Here is a 15939-nt window from a genome sequence, read left to right on the forward strand (position 1 = left end):
GTAAGCATCTTTTAATTTCATGACTGTAGTCACCATCTGTGGTGATTTTGGAGCCCAGAAAAATAAAGTATGACACTGTTTCCACTGTTTCCCCATCTATTTCCCATGAAGTGATGGGACCAGATGCCATGATCTTGTTTTCTGAAATTTGAGCTTTAAGCCAACTTTTTCACTCTCCACTTTCACTTTCATCCAGAGGCTTTTTAGTTCTTCTTCACTTTCTGCCATAAGGGTGGTGTCATCTGCGTATCTGAGGTTATTGATATTTCTCCCAGTAATTTTGATTCCAGCTTGTGCTTCATCCAGCCCAGCATTTCTCATAATGTACTCTGCATATAAGTTAAATAAGCAGGGTGACAATATACAGCCTTGACATACTCCTTTTCCTATTTGGAACCAGTCTGTTGTTCCATGTCCAGTTCTAACTGTTGCTTCCTGACCTGCATGCAGATTTCTCAAGAGGCAGATCAGGTGGTCTGGTATTCCCATCTCTTTCAGAATTGTCCACAGTTTATTGTGATCCACACAGTCAAAGGCTTTGGCATAGTCAATAAAGCAGAAATAGATGTTTTTCTGGAACTCTCTTGCTTTTTCCATGATCCAGCAGATGTTGGCAATTTGATCTCTGGTTCCTCTGCCTTTTCTAAAACCAGCTTGAACATCAGGAAGTTCACGGTTCACATACTGCTGAAGCCTGGCTTGGAGAATTTTGAGCATTACTTTACTAGCGTGTGAGATGAGTGCAATTGTGAGGTAGTTTGAGCATTCTTTGGCATTGCCTTTCTTTGGGATTGGAATGAAAACGGACCTTTTCCAGTCCTGTGGCCACTGCTGAGTTTTCCAAATTTACATCTCAAATCCTTGAATATTATGTTATACATTATAAATTTTCAAGAGAGACTTACAGTATGTAGTGTTTTCCAGATATATTTGGCTATGGCGTGTATGTGTATTTGTGTGTGTGTGTGTGGTTTTTTTTAGTAAATTCTTTTAGAATTTAATTTGACCTTTAAAATTTAAAATTACACAATTTTGAAGGTTACTTTCCAATATTGGCTATATTCCTTGTGCCGTACAATATATCCTTGAGCCTATCTTATACCCAAAAGTTTGTTCCTCCCACTTCCCCACCTTCTATATTGCCCTCTCCCTGCTCTTCCCACTAGTAACCACTTGAGTGTGTGTATGTGTGTATGTGTGTGTGTCTATGTATTATTAACAGTTCCCAGAACAAAATTCTATAAATACGGTTTGGTAAAGACAGGATCACAATATTCAGTTCAGTTCAGTTGTTCAGTCATGTCCGACTCTCTGCGACCCCATGAACCGTAGCATGCCAGACCTCCCTGTCCAACACCAACTCCCGGAGTCCACCCAAACCCATGTCGGTGATGCCATCCAACCATCTCATCCTTCTCCTTAAGGAGGAGAAGGATCACAATATACCCAAGTTTAATTAATAAGTTTATACTTTAGAGTCTAGATTCTAAAGTTTAAAAAGCTCTACACTAAAACTTTCTACATAAATGATATACAGGCATGTACATGTACATCAATTATAATTTATTAAATATGTATATATGTAGTCATTTATATATATATGTATATATATACATATATACATATGTATATATGTAGTCTGATATCAGACTATCAGAAAAATATATATACATTCTTGCTGGAATTAACATTCATCATATCATTTTAGGGTTCCTTTAATAGTTAACATAATCTAAGGCAAATTCAAAGATGGTTTGTATTTAAAAATTTTTGAGGTGTGGAAAAGTTTTTATTATGCTAAAGGTAAACTATGGATAATATAACTTTTTTTATCCCTTCAGTATGGCAATTCCTGTTTATCAAAAACTACCTGACAGAATTATTAGTCATTTACTCTGTTTCTTCAAGTTTCTGTTTGTAATATTTTTCAGTCTCTAATTTTTAATACTGTTTATAATTTATTTAATATCACAGTTTGAACTGTGGGATAAATTTGGAATGATACAATTTTCCATTGTAAAGTGCATGATGATGCATCTTCTAGTCTCAGTCTCATTTCTTCCAATATAACAGCCTCATAAGAATCGTGAGACTGCTTTGAAAAATGGAGATTTTCAGAGCAAGTAACCTATTTTGGTCCAAAGTCCTTTCAAAAGCCACAGGCATCATTTAAAATTGTCAACTCCTAAGAAAATTGTTTGTGATATACATGTTTTTATTATATCATCTAAAATGACAAGTGGCCCATGCAGATCTATCTGTTCCACTATTAGCATAACTTGAATTGCTCACAAGGGAAGTCAAGTTCCTGATTACTCAGGTTCAAACACAAGTCTACTCATGTAAACAGCGGTCTGTATGTTGTATCCTATAAGAAAACTGATAGAAGAAAATCTTACTATCAAATATGTAATTATGAAAACATGCAATCATGAAAACTAATAAAGATTTGTAACTTGTGGATAGTCTTACTTTATAGTGATAATAAGGAGACTGCTGATTTTTATCCCACAGTCTTCCAGAAGTAGAACTATTTACTTGCTTCATAATTTTTTGATATGTCACTTGATGATGTACAGCATCTCTACAAGGGTATTTTGCAGTGGTACAAACATGATCCTATAAACGCAAAAATGTTCATGTTATAGATTATCAATTAAACAAATCTTCAGAGTCAAATCAAAAATTATAAAAAATTATTATACATGAAATATAAACTATAAGTAGATAATCTGACTATACAAATTGAAGTTAAATTTTAATATTAAATAGATATATAGAAATATTCACACACTTGTATGGGATTTAATTATTTATTTAGTCCCAAACTATATTAAAGAAGTTCTCTATAAAGTATATGTATTCTATAGAGAGAAGTTTCTAAACTCTAAATAAAGTAAAGTTTATATAGAGGAAGCAAACCAAGCTCTAGAAAGAGAAAAAAATTACATAAGAAATGATTTGTTCTTACCACTGATAGATTTTGGCAGGTAAAATCATAACCATACCAGGGAATACCCATTACAAGTTTCTTAGGGTTAATTCCAATCTTGATGAAGTCATCATATCCTGATCAAATAGGAACAGAAAAATCATATTATTTTTCTCTTCATATATCTACTAATGTGTTCATACAAGCTATGTAACCACTCAGAATCCAAGTTTGTAAAAACAGGTACATTTATTCAAGACACTACAGTGTTTCTCTAATATACTATAAAAGTCATCTCTTAAAGTCTATAAATTTTGTATCACTTTCTAAGTCATTTGTTTTATAAAATATTTATTTATTTGGCTGCACTGAGTCTTCATTGGTATGCAGGATCATTAGTTGTGGCATGTTACAGAATCTTTTATTTTCGGCATGCAGCTCTTTTAGTTGCAGCATGCAAATTAATAGAAAACATTCGAAATAATCAAAATCAAATTGAAGCAAAAAATTCACAAAATTTATTTTAAGAACACTGGCACATTTCAGGAAAGCATGTTAATTGTGTCTATTAACTACTAAGGCACAGATTTGATATCCTAGATTCTAAAGCTTTAAAAAAGTTATATAAGTCAAACTTTCTGGCAGGGGTCTCAAAACTGCTTCTTGAATGCACAAGTGTTTCATATTTTATCAGTATCCTAAAGGAGATCAGTCCTGGGTGTTCATTGGAAGGACTGATGTTGAAGCTGAAACTCCAATACTTTGGCCACCTGATGCAAAGAGGTGACTCATTTGAAAAGACCCTGATGCTGGGAAGGATTGAGGGCAGGAGGAGAAGGGGACAACAGAGGATGAGATGGTTGGATGGCATCACCAACTCAATGGACATGGGTTTGGGTAGACTCCAGCAGTTGGTGATGGACAGGGAGGCCTGGCGTGCTGCGGTTCATGGGGTCGCCAAGAGTCAGACACGACTGAGACACTGAACTGAACTATACACATGAATTACAGCTACCTTATCTTACTCGGTAGCAGATAATCTATAGATAGGAAACAGAGAAAAATGAATAAATCCATGGTCCTATCAATTCCTTTCTTACCCATGCTGCAAAATACAAAGACATGTTCCAAGATTAGCTAGGATGAGTCGAGTAATTTGCCGTTTTTCTGAGTCTTTAAAGTTACCATGTACCGTTCAATATCCAAGAGAGGGATGGAGTATGCATCATTTCCCAAACATACATGATAATGAATCTTTTACTGATATACATAATTATCATATCTTTCATAAACACAGCTTGCAAACACTGGATTAAATAATTATTTTGTATTATAACACATTTTTTCAAATTTTAAATAGGATATGCTTTTGATCAAACTAGTCTATTCAGAAAATTTGTTGTTGTTAAGTCACTAAGTAATGTCTAACTCTTTGCAACCCCACTGACTATAGCCCTCCTGGCTCCTCTGTCCATGAGATTTCCCAGGAAAGAATACTGTAGTGGGTTGCCATTTCCTTCTCCAGGGGATCTTCCTGACCCAGGGACTGAACTAGGGTCTCCTGCATTGGCAGGTGGATTCTTTAACACTGAGCCACCTGGGAAACCCATCCAGACAATTAGGACATGATAAAAAAGATCAAGTCAGGTTCTATGATTTTACCTCTATATGAAATATAAAGGGGTTTTTATTTATTATTTAATAGTTAAATCAGTGCCAACTATGCCAGAAAATCTCACTTAAGTCCAAAAGTTAACAAGCAATCTTTTATTCAATCGGTTGATGGCATACAAACCAACGCAAACTTCAGAAAGGATAATGCAAAGTCCATGTCATATGAATGACATACCAGAAGTACTCTTAATAGGAATGTAATTGTCAATGTAGCATGGGTACTAAACATAAATGTCAAATAAGGTAAAAAACAATACTATCAATCATGTACAATAGTTACATTATAGCTACCTTTGCTATTAAATTATTTAACATTGGTTATTTCAACAAAAAAATTCTGTCAAATTCTAAATAAGCAAATATCTTCTTTGCTTAACTTTCTGAAAAGAGCTGTGACCTGAAGTTAGAACACCTGCTTGAATCCCAACCATACACTACCTAATAGCCATGCAATCATGAGATCTTAACACCCTTCATCTCATCTATAATGGAGGGTTAATTTATTACGCCTATCTGACAAGACTTTTAGAAGAAGTAATTGAAAATGTTAAAACTTTTTATAAAATTTAAAGCTCTCAAATTAAGAGGTGTTTATGTTTTAAGAAAGTGTTACAAATGGAAAACATATACAAATGACTTAGAAATACTAAAACATATCTTAATGTTTGAGGTTATAGAATTACTGTTACTGATAAATGATCACTTTGTGATTTCTTACCAGTTAGTGTCTGAATATAGGGAGAATTGGCTCCTGCAATACATTGTGAACAGGCCAGACATCGTTCGTCGTAAGACATCACAAAGAGAAAGTCACAGGCATCTGCAATTCCGGTATAGTTATAGCACCTTGCACCTACGCAGTTTGGACCCCAAGGTACATCAAAGGTTACCTGTAGAAAAACCATTTTATGTAACATGATCAAATATGCATATTACGGCAGATGTTTTGTTGATTATATATTCTCTTGCTTCATATTATCGCCCAAAAAGAACCACTTAGGTGTATGAACATAGAGTTTGACATGTATAGAATGAGAACAATTCTAAGAAATGTATTTTTTGCCTGCATGGACTGACCTAGACATGTGTTTTGGACAATATTTTGGACATATATACATATAGATAATGGACATATATTTGGACCAGGAAATATTTGGACTTGTACAATGACCAGGAGTGGGCACACTGTAGAAGAGGAGTTTTAAACTCAAATGCCTACAGACTGGCAACTCAACTGATTAAAGAAAATTCATGTAATCACAGTAGGGTATGGTAGGGTCTATAAGCAACTAGAGAGTAAAACACATGGAAAGAATTCAAATTTTAAAATTCTTTAAAATATCGTGCAAGTTACATAGGTCATCTCTTGACACAAGCTGACTGGACTGTGTTGGGAGTTTGAGCTCCTGATTCCTTTTATGCTACCTGGTAGGTTTAGTCCAATATTATAATTAAAGAGTAGTGGTATTTTATGGCTACTAGTATATATTAATCAACTCAAAATGTTATACAAGCCACTTAAAAGGTTGATTTTATGGAAATATTCAAATAAAACTTGAGTGATAAATTATCTTTCATTTTGAATATGAGCCAGTCCTCGGTAAGGACAAGCCTCTTAAGATTTATTGCTTTAATTGAGTATTATGCTGCTGCTGCTGCTGCTGCTAAGTCACATCAGTCGTGTCCGACTCTGCGACCCCATAGACGGCAGCCCACCAGGCTCCTCTGTCCCTGGGATTCTCCAGGCAAGAACACTGGAGTGGGTTGCCATTTCCTTCTCCAAAATTGAGTATTATATATGCCTGCAAATGTTCTGAAGCTTCATTAAAAGTTTTCTTCTTAATTAGGCTCTCAATAAATATACTGATTAATATTACAAAAAGTTGAGGTATTTTAGTTAAATTTTTACACTTTGGCCAATTTATTCTACTTAACTCTTCTTAGGACTTTCTCAAAATTCTCTCTATAACTCTCTCATTATTAACACTAAAGAAAGCTCTGTTTTGTAAGTACAGGCTTTCCCCAAATCTCTCCAGCAAAATAGGTTATAAAGTGAAATTTTTACATATTGGACTTCATTTTTTCACTCTCTCCTCTTACAAAATGGAAGTATAATAAGGTGATAGAGAAAGTGACTGCCTCTAAGCAGGTAAATTTTAAATTCATTTTGCAAGTCCTTGCCTCTCTTCTGAGCAGTGAGTTTCACTGGGTTTCCTGTCATGGTTAATCTCACACTGTTTTTAGCAGGTAGTGTTAGTGTATTAGAAAAGAAATCAAAAGACTGATTCTTATGTTGGCTCTCATATAACTAGATTATTTCATTTTAAATACGTGGTCTGTTTTCCAACTATAACAGTGACAGTGTAGAAAGAATTCTTCAAGAGCCCTTCTAGTTGTTTAATTCTGTAAGGACAAATTCTATAATCCTAAATTATCATCTTTTCCCCAAAATTCATTTCTCCTTCCAGGGGCTCTTTTTTTTTTTTTTTTTTTCCTGCTCACCGGTTTAAGGACTTTGGGGCTTTTTCTGACTCTCTTTCTCTCTCATCCTATAGCTAATCTCACATTTTCTTTTAGGTAGCTTCTCACAATTGTTCTGCCCCTTCCTTTTCTTTTATCCACTAATTCAATGAACACTTTCTGAGCATTAGGGTTATGCTGCTGCTGCTGCTAAGTTGCTTCAGTCATGTCCGACTCTGTGTGACCCCAGAGACGGAGGCCCACCAGGCTCCCCTATCCCTCGGATTCTCCAGGCAAGAACACTGGAGTGGATTGCCATTTCCTTCTCCAATGCATGAAAGTGAAAGTGAAGTTGTTCAGTCATGTCTGACTCTTAGCAATCCCATGGAGTACAGCCTACCAGGCTCCGCCGTCCATGGTTTTTCCAGGCAAGAGTACTGGAGTGGGGTGCCATTGCCTTCTCCGGTTAGGGTTATGCCATCATTCCTATTCAAACCATAAATTCTAAGTTATGGGATTCCTGGGTTCCTTATAAGTCTCCTCTAGACAATTTTACGTACTACCATAAATAATCTTCCCCAGATACTTTCTACACACTTTACCCATTACATATAGAATCAAATGCATACTCTTCAGTGTGACATCCTGGATGTTCTGTGTGACAATCTGGCTCAGCTTGACAACCGTACTTCCCACCACCTTACCTAATATGAACTTGACATAGTAGCCCAAATTGTTCTACTTGCCCATGGAAATAGATACTCATACTGCCAAGTCTTTGCTCAGTCTCTTCCTCTTTGTTCTTTCACTATAGTTTAATCAGGACTAGCAAATAAGTTCCCACACATTAATTCTACCCTATTAACAAAGCAATCTAGAGAATGAAGGAAAAGTTTCTGAGGCAAAAATCTGTGAGAAGAGTATGGTGACCTGCATGCCAGGTATTTGCTATTCTTGATCTAAAGTGTACTTGTCTGGAAAATTGAATTCCACACTGACAAACCTTCCCTACTTGCATGCAGTCACAGAGATATCAATTTTTATGTTGTCTATTATTTTTCTAGTTCTTCTCAAATTCATGTTGACCAACTAGACCAGAATCACCCACCTATCACTCTTGATAAAAATACAGTTCCTAGAATTAGGGTTTGAGTCTCACTGGGCCATGGGTGCTTTGCAAAGTAATTCAGAGTCTATGGAGCAAGTGAGACACTTCTCCAGGACTATCTCTACTCTTAGGCAAAAGCTGTTTCTGTCCTGAACTGATGAAAGCAGGGCCTGGCCAACTGAGTCCTTCCTCTGCCTTTCTACTATATCTAGCCATGCTGCAAGACAAGCAGGTAGGGCAGTTCCAGTGTTGTAGCCTTATGTGAATAAAGAACAGGTTTGGCACCTTAAAATTTTATAAAACTCTTTTAGTTAAGAACCTCAAAAGTTCCAGAAAATTTTTTAGGATGTGCTGAAACTTCCTACTCAGTAAAACTGAGATTCTACCTTAATGAATTTTGAGAGGAAAAACAAGGGGTTTCCAAAAAACAGCAAATGAATTTTCACCTGTGATCCTTTAATTTCATGATGGAAAGAGTCTGTGGTTTCTTTGACTAAAGCAGTTAATGCATAATATTCAGGTGATGAATGAGCAACATCTTGTTCTATGTCTAGATTAATTCCATCCATATATTGTGTTTTGGCCAGCTTAACTTGTTGAGCTATCCAGGATGCTCTGAAAGTAGCATTAATGATATCCTTTACAGGTACATCTCCTATGGAAGAAATAGACATCTTTTGTACATACATGCTTTCCACATTTTAATAAAATATATTTCACAAACCCATTCCAAAGAGATCCAAATATCTTTAAAACATCTCATAATTTTTGAATGCTCAGCCTCAAATTTAAGTTTTCCAAATGAAGAAATAATACATCAAAATCACAGAAAATGTCACTGATCTCTAAATAACCATTATGAATAATTAGTAATATTCTCAGATTAAAAACAGAGATTGTGAGCTATGGCTAGCTAAGGGTCATCATGTTAATTAGGACTCAATATTTTGCCCAGATCATATGGTGGTTGACTTGATGCTTTAAAAATATCTCTACCTGAAAAATGAATTAAACAGTAGGATTAATTTTAGGATGCTAAACATATAAACATGAACATTTTTGGAAATCGAGATAGCAGATGATGCAACTAAACTTACCAATTGGCTAGACACATCTAGTTAAAGTTGTACCTTACCTTTTAACACTACTCTGGCTCCTTTTGCATGAGCATGGCACATAAGTTCTGGGTCATAATTTGAGAAAAGTACCACAGTTGTAATCTGTGACCAGTCATAATATTTCCAAGTTTTATGTCCAACATCAAATACAAAGACCTGCCAAAACAACAGGAATAAGCACCCTCACTTAAACCAGGAAGAATACCATTCTGACCACCCAAAGAAATATTAATTAATCATCGATCATATGGCAGGCACTGGTAGACACTGAGAGTACAAGAATGAATTAGATATGCTGCTGCTGCTGCTGCTAAGTCACTTCAGTTGTGTCCGACTCTGTGCGACCCCACAGACGGCAGCCCACCAGGCTCCTCTGTCCATGGGATTCTCCAGGCAAGAACACTGGAGTGGGTTGCCATTTCCTTCTCCAATGCACAAAAGTGAAAAGTCAAAGTGAAGTTGCTCAGTAGTGTCAGACTCCTAGCGACCCCATGGACTGCAGCCTACCAGGCTCCTCCATCCATGGGATTTTCCAGGCAAGAGTACTGGAGTGGGGTGCCATTGCCTTCTCCAATTAGATATACGGGTCCCAATTAATTGGTGGCAGAGGAAATTAGCAGGGTCTGGAAAGCAGGGGAGGGTAAGCTAGGAAGAAATAGTGGCAAGTGCCTGGAGGCACAGAGAGCCCAGTGTTATGTTCGGCTGACACCTAGAATTTGGAGGAAGACAATAATGAACCAGAGAGAGGTAGTCAGGGTTAAATCATGAAAGGACTTGAAGCCCTTTTGAGAAATTATCCCGAGGGAAAGGATTTTAAGAAGAGAATATATATATTTTAGGTATGCATTTTAGAAAATTAAAGACCTATTTTTATCCCCCTTCTTGGGTGCCGGGTATAGAAAAGCAGAGTAAGGAGCACGTTCAGTCTTTCACTGGACCGCGCCGCAGTGCTGATTCTCTCAAACTCATCCTCATCCTCTTGGAAACCAATAGGTCTTGCTACTTAGGGAGTTATTTCCTTACAGGCCTGCTTGTTTGGCCAGAGTACCTCAGGAGAAACACAGCAGGCTGATGCAAGGGTCTTGGATTCAGGCCTAGGTTGGAATACTTAACTGTGAGACCTGGGAGGAGTTACTCAACCTCTCTGATCCCAAATTTCCTCAAGGAGATTCGTGAACAGAAAGGTCCTCCGCGAGCAAAGTTAGTTCCGCCCCCCTACCCCCCAACACCTCTTTTTCCGGCTCCGTTCTTCTACTCAAAGTCTTTTGGGGGCCCTGTGAGAACCAGACCCGGAGGGTCAGGGGAGAGGGATGCCACTGACCTCGAAGTCGGGGCGGTGGGTGATGGGACGGCACAGCGCTGGGACCTTGCACGGGCAGTCCGCCCTTGCTCTATCGGGCAGCGCCAGCAGCAGGGGCAGCAGCAGCGGAGCGAGTCTGGGCGCCCGGCGGGGCAAGGGAACGAGGCGCCGGCTCCCTGCTAGCTGCAGCCGTGCCATACTAGCGGCTCACCAGGCAACGGTACCTTCGGGTTCCCAGCTGGGGCCTGCTTTATGGAGGGGAGAGGGGAGGCGGGGCGGGGCGGGGCGGGGGTGGGGAGGCTGCGGTCTCCAAGCCCTGGGGATCTGGGCTGTCGGAAGGAGGCACTGAAGTTTATGAGCCTCCGGCGCCTTGCAGACCAACTTGGGCAAACTCAGGGAGATGTTGAGCGTGAGGGACAGAGAGGCCTGGCGTGCTGCAGTCCATGGGGTCGCAAAGAGTCGGACACGACTGAGCGACTGAACAACAACAAGAGCCTCGTGAAGGAAATTAAAAAGCAAGTAGTCTGGGCAGGCTTTAGAAGCAGGAGAGGTTTCTGACTGCCTTCTAACCCTGCCTGGGCTAGGTGTTTGTCTCAAACACACGAACTCGTATCAGCCAGTCAAGGGACAGTGCTTTAGATAAGAGAGGGAGTGGATCTTGGATTTCCTCGGAGCCTCTGGAGACCTCGTCAGACCCCCTGGTATCTGGAAAATCTTATGACTTAAAAGGTGGAAAAAAAAAAAAAAAAAGCAGCATTGCAAACATTAAAGTAAAACCAGAGCTGTATTTTTTGAGTGTAAACTGATGACGATTTGAGTTTGTGACCTGGGATTATGAGCGGGAGTTCCCAAAACTACAATCTGAAGTTTCAACCGTGGGGTGGACCCATTGCCCAGGACTTTTTCCCAATTGGGACTCCAGATTGCTGTTAATAAGGGATTTCCTAGCACTGTTTAATCTGGAAGTTGGTCAGCCCAATTTGGTGATGGATGTACTGTTGTTTTAGTTGCTAGTTTGTGTCTGACTCTTTCCGACACCATGGACTGTAGCCCACCAGGCTTCTCTGTCCATGGGATTTCCCAGAGGATGTGCTGTTACTTTTTCTGTTTCTCTTTTTTAATGACTGTATATTGAAATTGCATCAAATATTCTTCTATTAAATATGGAAAGTGTTTATTGTGTGTGATGAGTGGTTTCTTTTGTTAATGAATACTTCAAAACTTACACAGACGTAAAACTCTGGCAAAACACACACCGAGCCCAGGCAGCCAGGACCCTGGTGCCCGGCAGAGCATTGGCTCAAATGTATATCGCCTACCATTTTTGTGTGTCATGGTTGTATATATCTTCCTTGTGGAGTCTAAAACTATTGGGAGCCCTCAAAATGGAGAAGTAGGGTGCCTTGGAAGGGATGACTGTAGTACCTGGTGGAAATGGCCCAAAGATTTTAAAGATATGGGTATCTGTTGAATTAAGATGGTGGTTTGAATATGGACTCTAATTTTGCTTCCTTCCATGCTTAAACTCCAGTAAAAAGCTGAACCCCAAAGGGCAGGGAGCTAACAGCAACATTTTGGAAGCTTGAAAGCACAAGTATGAGGCCTAGGTACCCCAACTCCCGACAGTGCAGAAACCTGAGCAACAACCTAATTCATAGAATCTTCAAAAGTTCTCAGGGAAACAATTTGGGTGTTGTTTCTGGGGCTCCAAAGGGCTCTGGTACCGTAATTCTTTATTCTCAGTGCAGAAAAGAATTCATCGAGAGGCAAAGTAATAGATAAGTGATTTATTAGAATAAGATGCTTGTGATGTTTTCAAGTGGGTGGGCAAGGGGGTGCTACACTCCCAAGAACTTACTGGACTACAGTTTTATAATCAAAGGAAAAGTAGGGAGGAGAAGAATTTCTTTGTCTTTCCTGAGTAGATGTCCTGCTTCCTTCAGCTCCTCTTCCAGGTTGAGCAGGGGAGTTTTCTCACCCCTAAATAGTCAAGCTAGGTCCCCAAATTATCATTTGTGTGTATGTGTGCAGAGAGCATGTACAGGGATCGTTAATTTACTGAGCTCACTGCTCAGGTCTCATGCCACCATTGTTTTATTGTTTTGGGGTGTGTCTCATGTGTCTGTTGCATGGTTTTGTTGCTAAGCAAGGCTGCTTGGTTTTGTGCTTAAGCAAACCTGCTCTCTTGAGTAATCATTAACTTAACAAGGGTTTCCCATATTTTTCTACTTACAATCCCCTAGTGGCGTTAACTGTTTAATCATCTACTTTGTCCTTTCACTCTGTCCCTATCACTGGAACTGCAAGAGGTGCCTCAGAAATTAGAGATGAAGGGGGGATGGAGGTTACGATGTCAGAAAATTCAGGGAATTAGGTGAGAGTCTCTTGAGAAGCAGATCTATAGATCCTTTCTCCAGCCTTATGTCTGGGCAACTGCCCTTCTCCCACCCAGGCTGAAGTTTGGAGGTTTAATTCTCTGGGAGGGTGAATTCTCTGGTAGATGCTTGGGCACCACTAACCCTACTGCTGCTGCTGCTAAGTCGCTTCAGTCGTGTCCAACTCTGTGCAACCCCATAGACGGCAGCCCACCAGGCTCCCCCGTCCCTGGGATTCTCCAGGCAAGAACACTGGAGTGGGTTGCCATTTCCTTCTCCAATGCATGAAAGTGAAAAGTGAAAGTGAAGTCGCTCAGTCGTGTCCAACTCTTAGCGACCCCATGGATTGCAGCCTAACAGGCTCCTCCATCCATGGGATTTTCCAAGCAAGAGTACTGGAGTGGGCCACTAACCCTAAGCCTCATCTAAAAAGGATATAACTAACTTTGTGCCTGACCGAAGATATTAGAAATGCCCTGAGATCATCCTTTTGAAATTCAAAGTCAAAAATACCAGTCACTCACTCAGAGCTCCCTCTCTTTTTACTTCTTATCTCTTACTTTTAATCACCTAGAACAAATAAAACAATTAAATAATATAAAACAAACAACAGAAAAAGGAGTATGGAGGAAACAAGCATTGTTCGGAGGATACTTAAAAAAAAAAAAAAAAAGACACCTCTCAGTAATATCCCCAGAAAGGTAAAAGAAGATGAAAACTGCAACAGGATGCTATTTTTTTTTTTAAGGGGCATGGGAATACAGTTCGTGGAAATTAGAAAAATCACAGAAATTAGGAAAAAATCAGAATGTCTGAGCAAAGTACAAAAATACTCTTCAAAAAAAAAAAAAGAATATTAAAAGAGTAGTCCAGATGTGAAGAAATCATCAACTCCAAGAATGAAGGATGGGGGTTTTCAGAAGGGCAAGATACAGATCCTATGAGCTTCCAGAGAGAAAGTCACAAATTATCAAGAATCAGAAGCTCCTCAGATTTCTCAGTAGCAACACAAAGCTCAAAGACAGTGAAACACTGCATTTGAAATTCTGAAGGAAGATGATTTCTGCTTAAAATTCTGCCAAATTATCAATCAAATGGAAAAGTCATGTATGTAACATTTCAAAATATTGACATACATTTCAAATGGAGTATCCTAGGCCCTGCACCCAGAATTTCTGCTTTACTGAGTCTGTATGGAGGCCATGAATATGAATTTTGAAACAACAGCCCCACGTGATTATAATGTAGGTTGTAACATGTAATTTGAGAGTCACTGCCATGATTAGTGATTTTATAGTCTAAAATAAACCTTTTTTATTTTACATCTCACCCCTATTTCAGAAACCTTCTCCATTTAGTAGGGAAATACTTATTATGGGAGTATTTCTTATTATGGGAGTTCACAGTTCTGTTTTGGTTTTGAGGATCTGTGAATAGCTATGAACTCTCTCTCCAGAAAAGAGCATATACATAGTCATACAAATTATGTGAACCTTTTTTAGTTTATCTGTGGACCACTAGGTTGCTCTTGGGTATAAGGCTCAGAAGTGATTATTCGTATTTACATTCCTGGAATGGCATTTGTAATATTTCTTCCCCTGCCACCGTTCACTCAAGCCCATTTTCCAAAACCTCCTCAATTCAGCTCCTTCCCGTTCTCCTTACGCTGCTATCTAGTCACTCTCATTGATAACTATATATGTGAAAATATTTCATTTTCCTGAACCAAAACTCAAGAGGGATTTCATATGAGTCATGTCACTTGATACCAAGGACAGAAAACTCAACCTGAACACAAAGTAGGAATTTATCATGTGAAGGAAGTAAATGCTTCTGGGGAGATCTTCAGGACCCAGAGATGTTAATCATATCAATAGTTCTCAGTCTCATTCTCCGTTTCTTGCCTCTGCTTTTCTCTGAGTTTGTTCTGTTATCAGGTAGTGCTGGTGGTGGTTTAGTCACTAAGTCATGTCCAACTCTTGCGACACCATGGACTGCATCCCGCCAGGCTCCTCTGTCCATGGGATTCTCCAGACAAGAGTACTGGAGTGGGCTGCCATTTCCTTCTCCGGTTATAAGGTAGATTTTCTCCTTATGGTGGAAAGATGGTTTCCAACTGCACAGGCCTCCTGACATCTCCAGAGCCTCCCCTAACGTTTGCAGGCCCCAGGGCAAGGGCATAAATGGAAATCCACACACATGAAGTCTAATTTCTTTTTCTAGAAATTTTATTTTCCAACAGGAAGTCAAATGAAATGAGGGCAAAACTAAAAGACTGAAATTCTCAATATAGATTTTTCCACTGATCAGGATCTCATTTTTTCCCTCCAAAATTAAGGACATTAAATTTTAATTCACAAGTTGCTAGGAGGATACAATCTGACAGTTCATATCAATCTTTTGGTAGTGTTAGTAAATGCTTGGCATTCCTGTTATTAGTAATACAATATTTTTGCATTCTTATTATTAACACATTTGTCATAGAATATTATGGAGGTAACATTCTGAGAAGTCAAAGAATATTCAAATTTTTATGATGTGCTTGGTGAAAAATTAAAGAACACATTGCTTAATGTTATCCATAATTTTGGAGAGGGGGCCTATGCCTTAAATTAACAACTTCCATATGAGAATTCACATTATCTCAGTTCAGGTTAGTCACTCAGGCATGTTCGACTCTTTGCAACCCCATGAACTGCAGCACACCAGGCCTCCCTGTCTATCACCAACTTCCGGAGTTCACTCAAACTCATGTCCATTGAGTCCGTGATGCCATCCAACCATCTCATCCTCTGTCGTCCCCTTCTCCTCCCACCTTCAATCTTCCCCAACATCAGAGTCTCTTCCAATGAGTCAGTTCTTCCCATCAGGTGGCCAAAGTATTGGAGTTTCAGCTTCAGCATCAGTCCTTCCAATGAATATTCAGGACTGATTTCCTTTAGGATTGACTGGTTGGATCTTGCAGTCCAAGG

The 15939-nt window shown here is 39.0% G+C and overlaps 1 protein-coding gene across 1 annotated transcript in view; it reads right to left on the reverse strand.

Moving 5' to 3' along the window:
• Positions 1 to 10834, reverse strand: part of CTBS (chitobiase, di-N-acetyl-) — a 14278-nt gene extending 3444 nt beyond the window's left edge. The window contains exons 1-6 of the mRNA XM_010860304.1: positions 10614 to 10834; positions 9310 to 9448; positions 8621 to 8829; positions 5325 to 5496; positions 2972 to 3069; positions 2473 to 2619 (exon numbers count right to left, since the gene is read on the reverse strand). Of these exons, the coding sequence (XP_010858606.1) occupies positions 2473 to 2619; positions 2972 to 3069; positions 5325 to 5496; positions 8621 to 8829; positions 9310 to 9448; positions 10614 to 10790 (942 nt within the window). The 5' untranslated portion in view covers positions 10791 to 10834. The remainder of the gene's footprint in view (positions 1 to 2472; positions 2620 to 2971; positions 3070 to 5324; positions 5497 to 8620; positions 8830 to 9309; positions 9449 to 10613) is intronic.
• Between the last annotated feature and the right edge of the window lie 5105 nt (positions 10835 to 15939).

This window comes from Bison bison, unplaced genomic scaffold (assembly GCF_000754665.1).
Source record: "Bison bison bison isolate TAMUID 2011002044 unplaced genomic scaffold, Bison_UMD1.0 scf7180017864466, whole genome shotgun sequence".
Taxonomy (NCBI): Eukaryota; Metazoa; Chordata; class Mammalia; order Artiodactyla; family Bovidae; genus Bison; species Bison bison.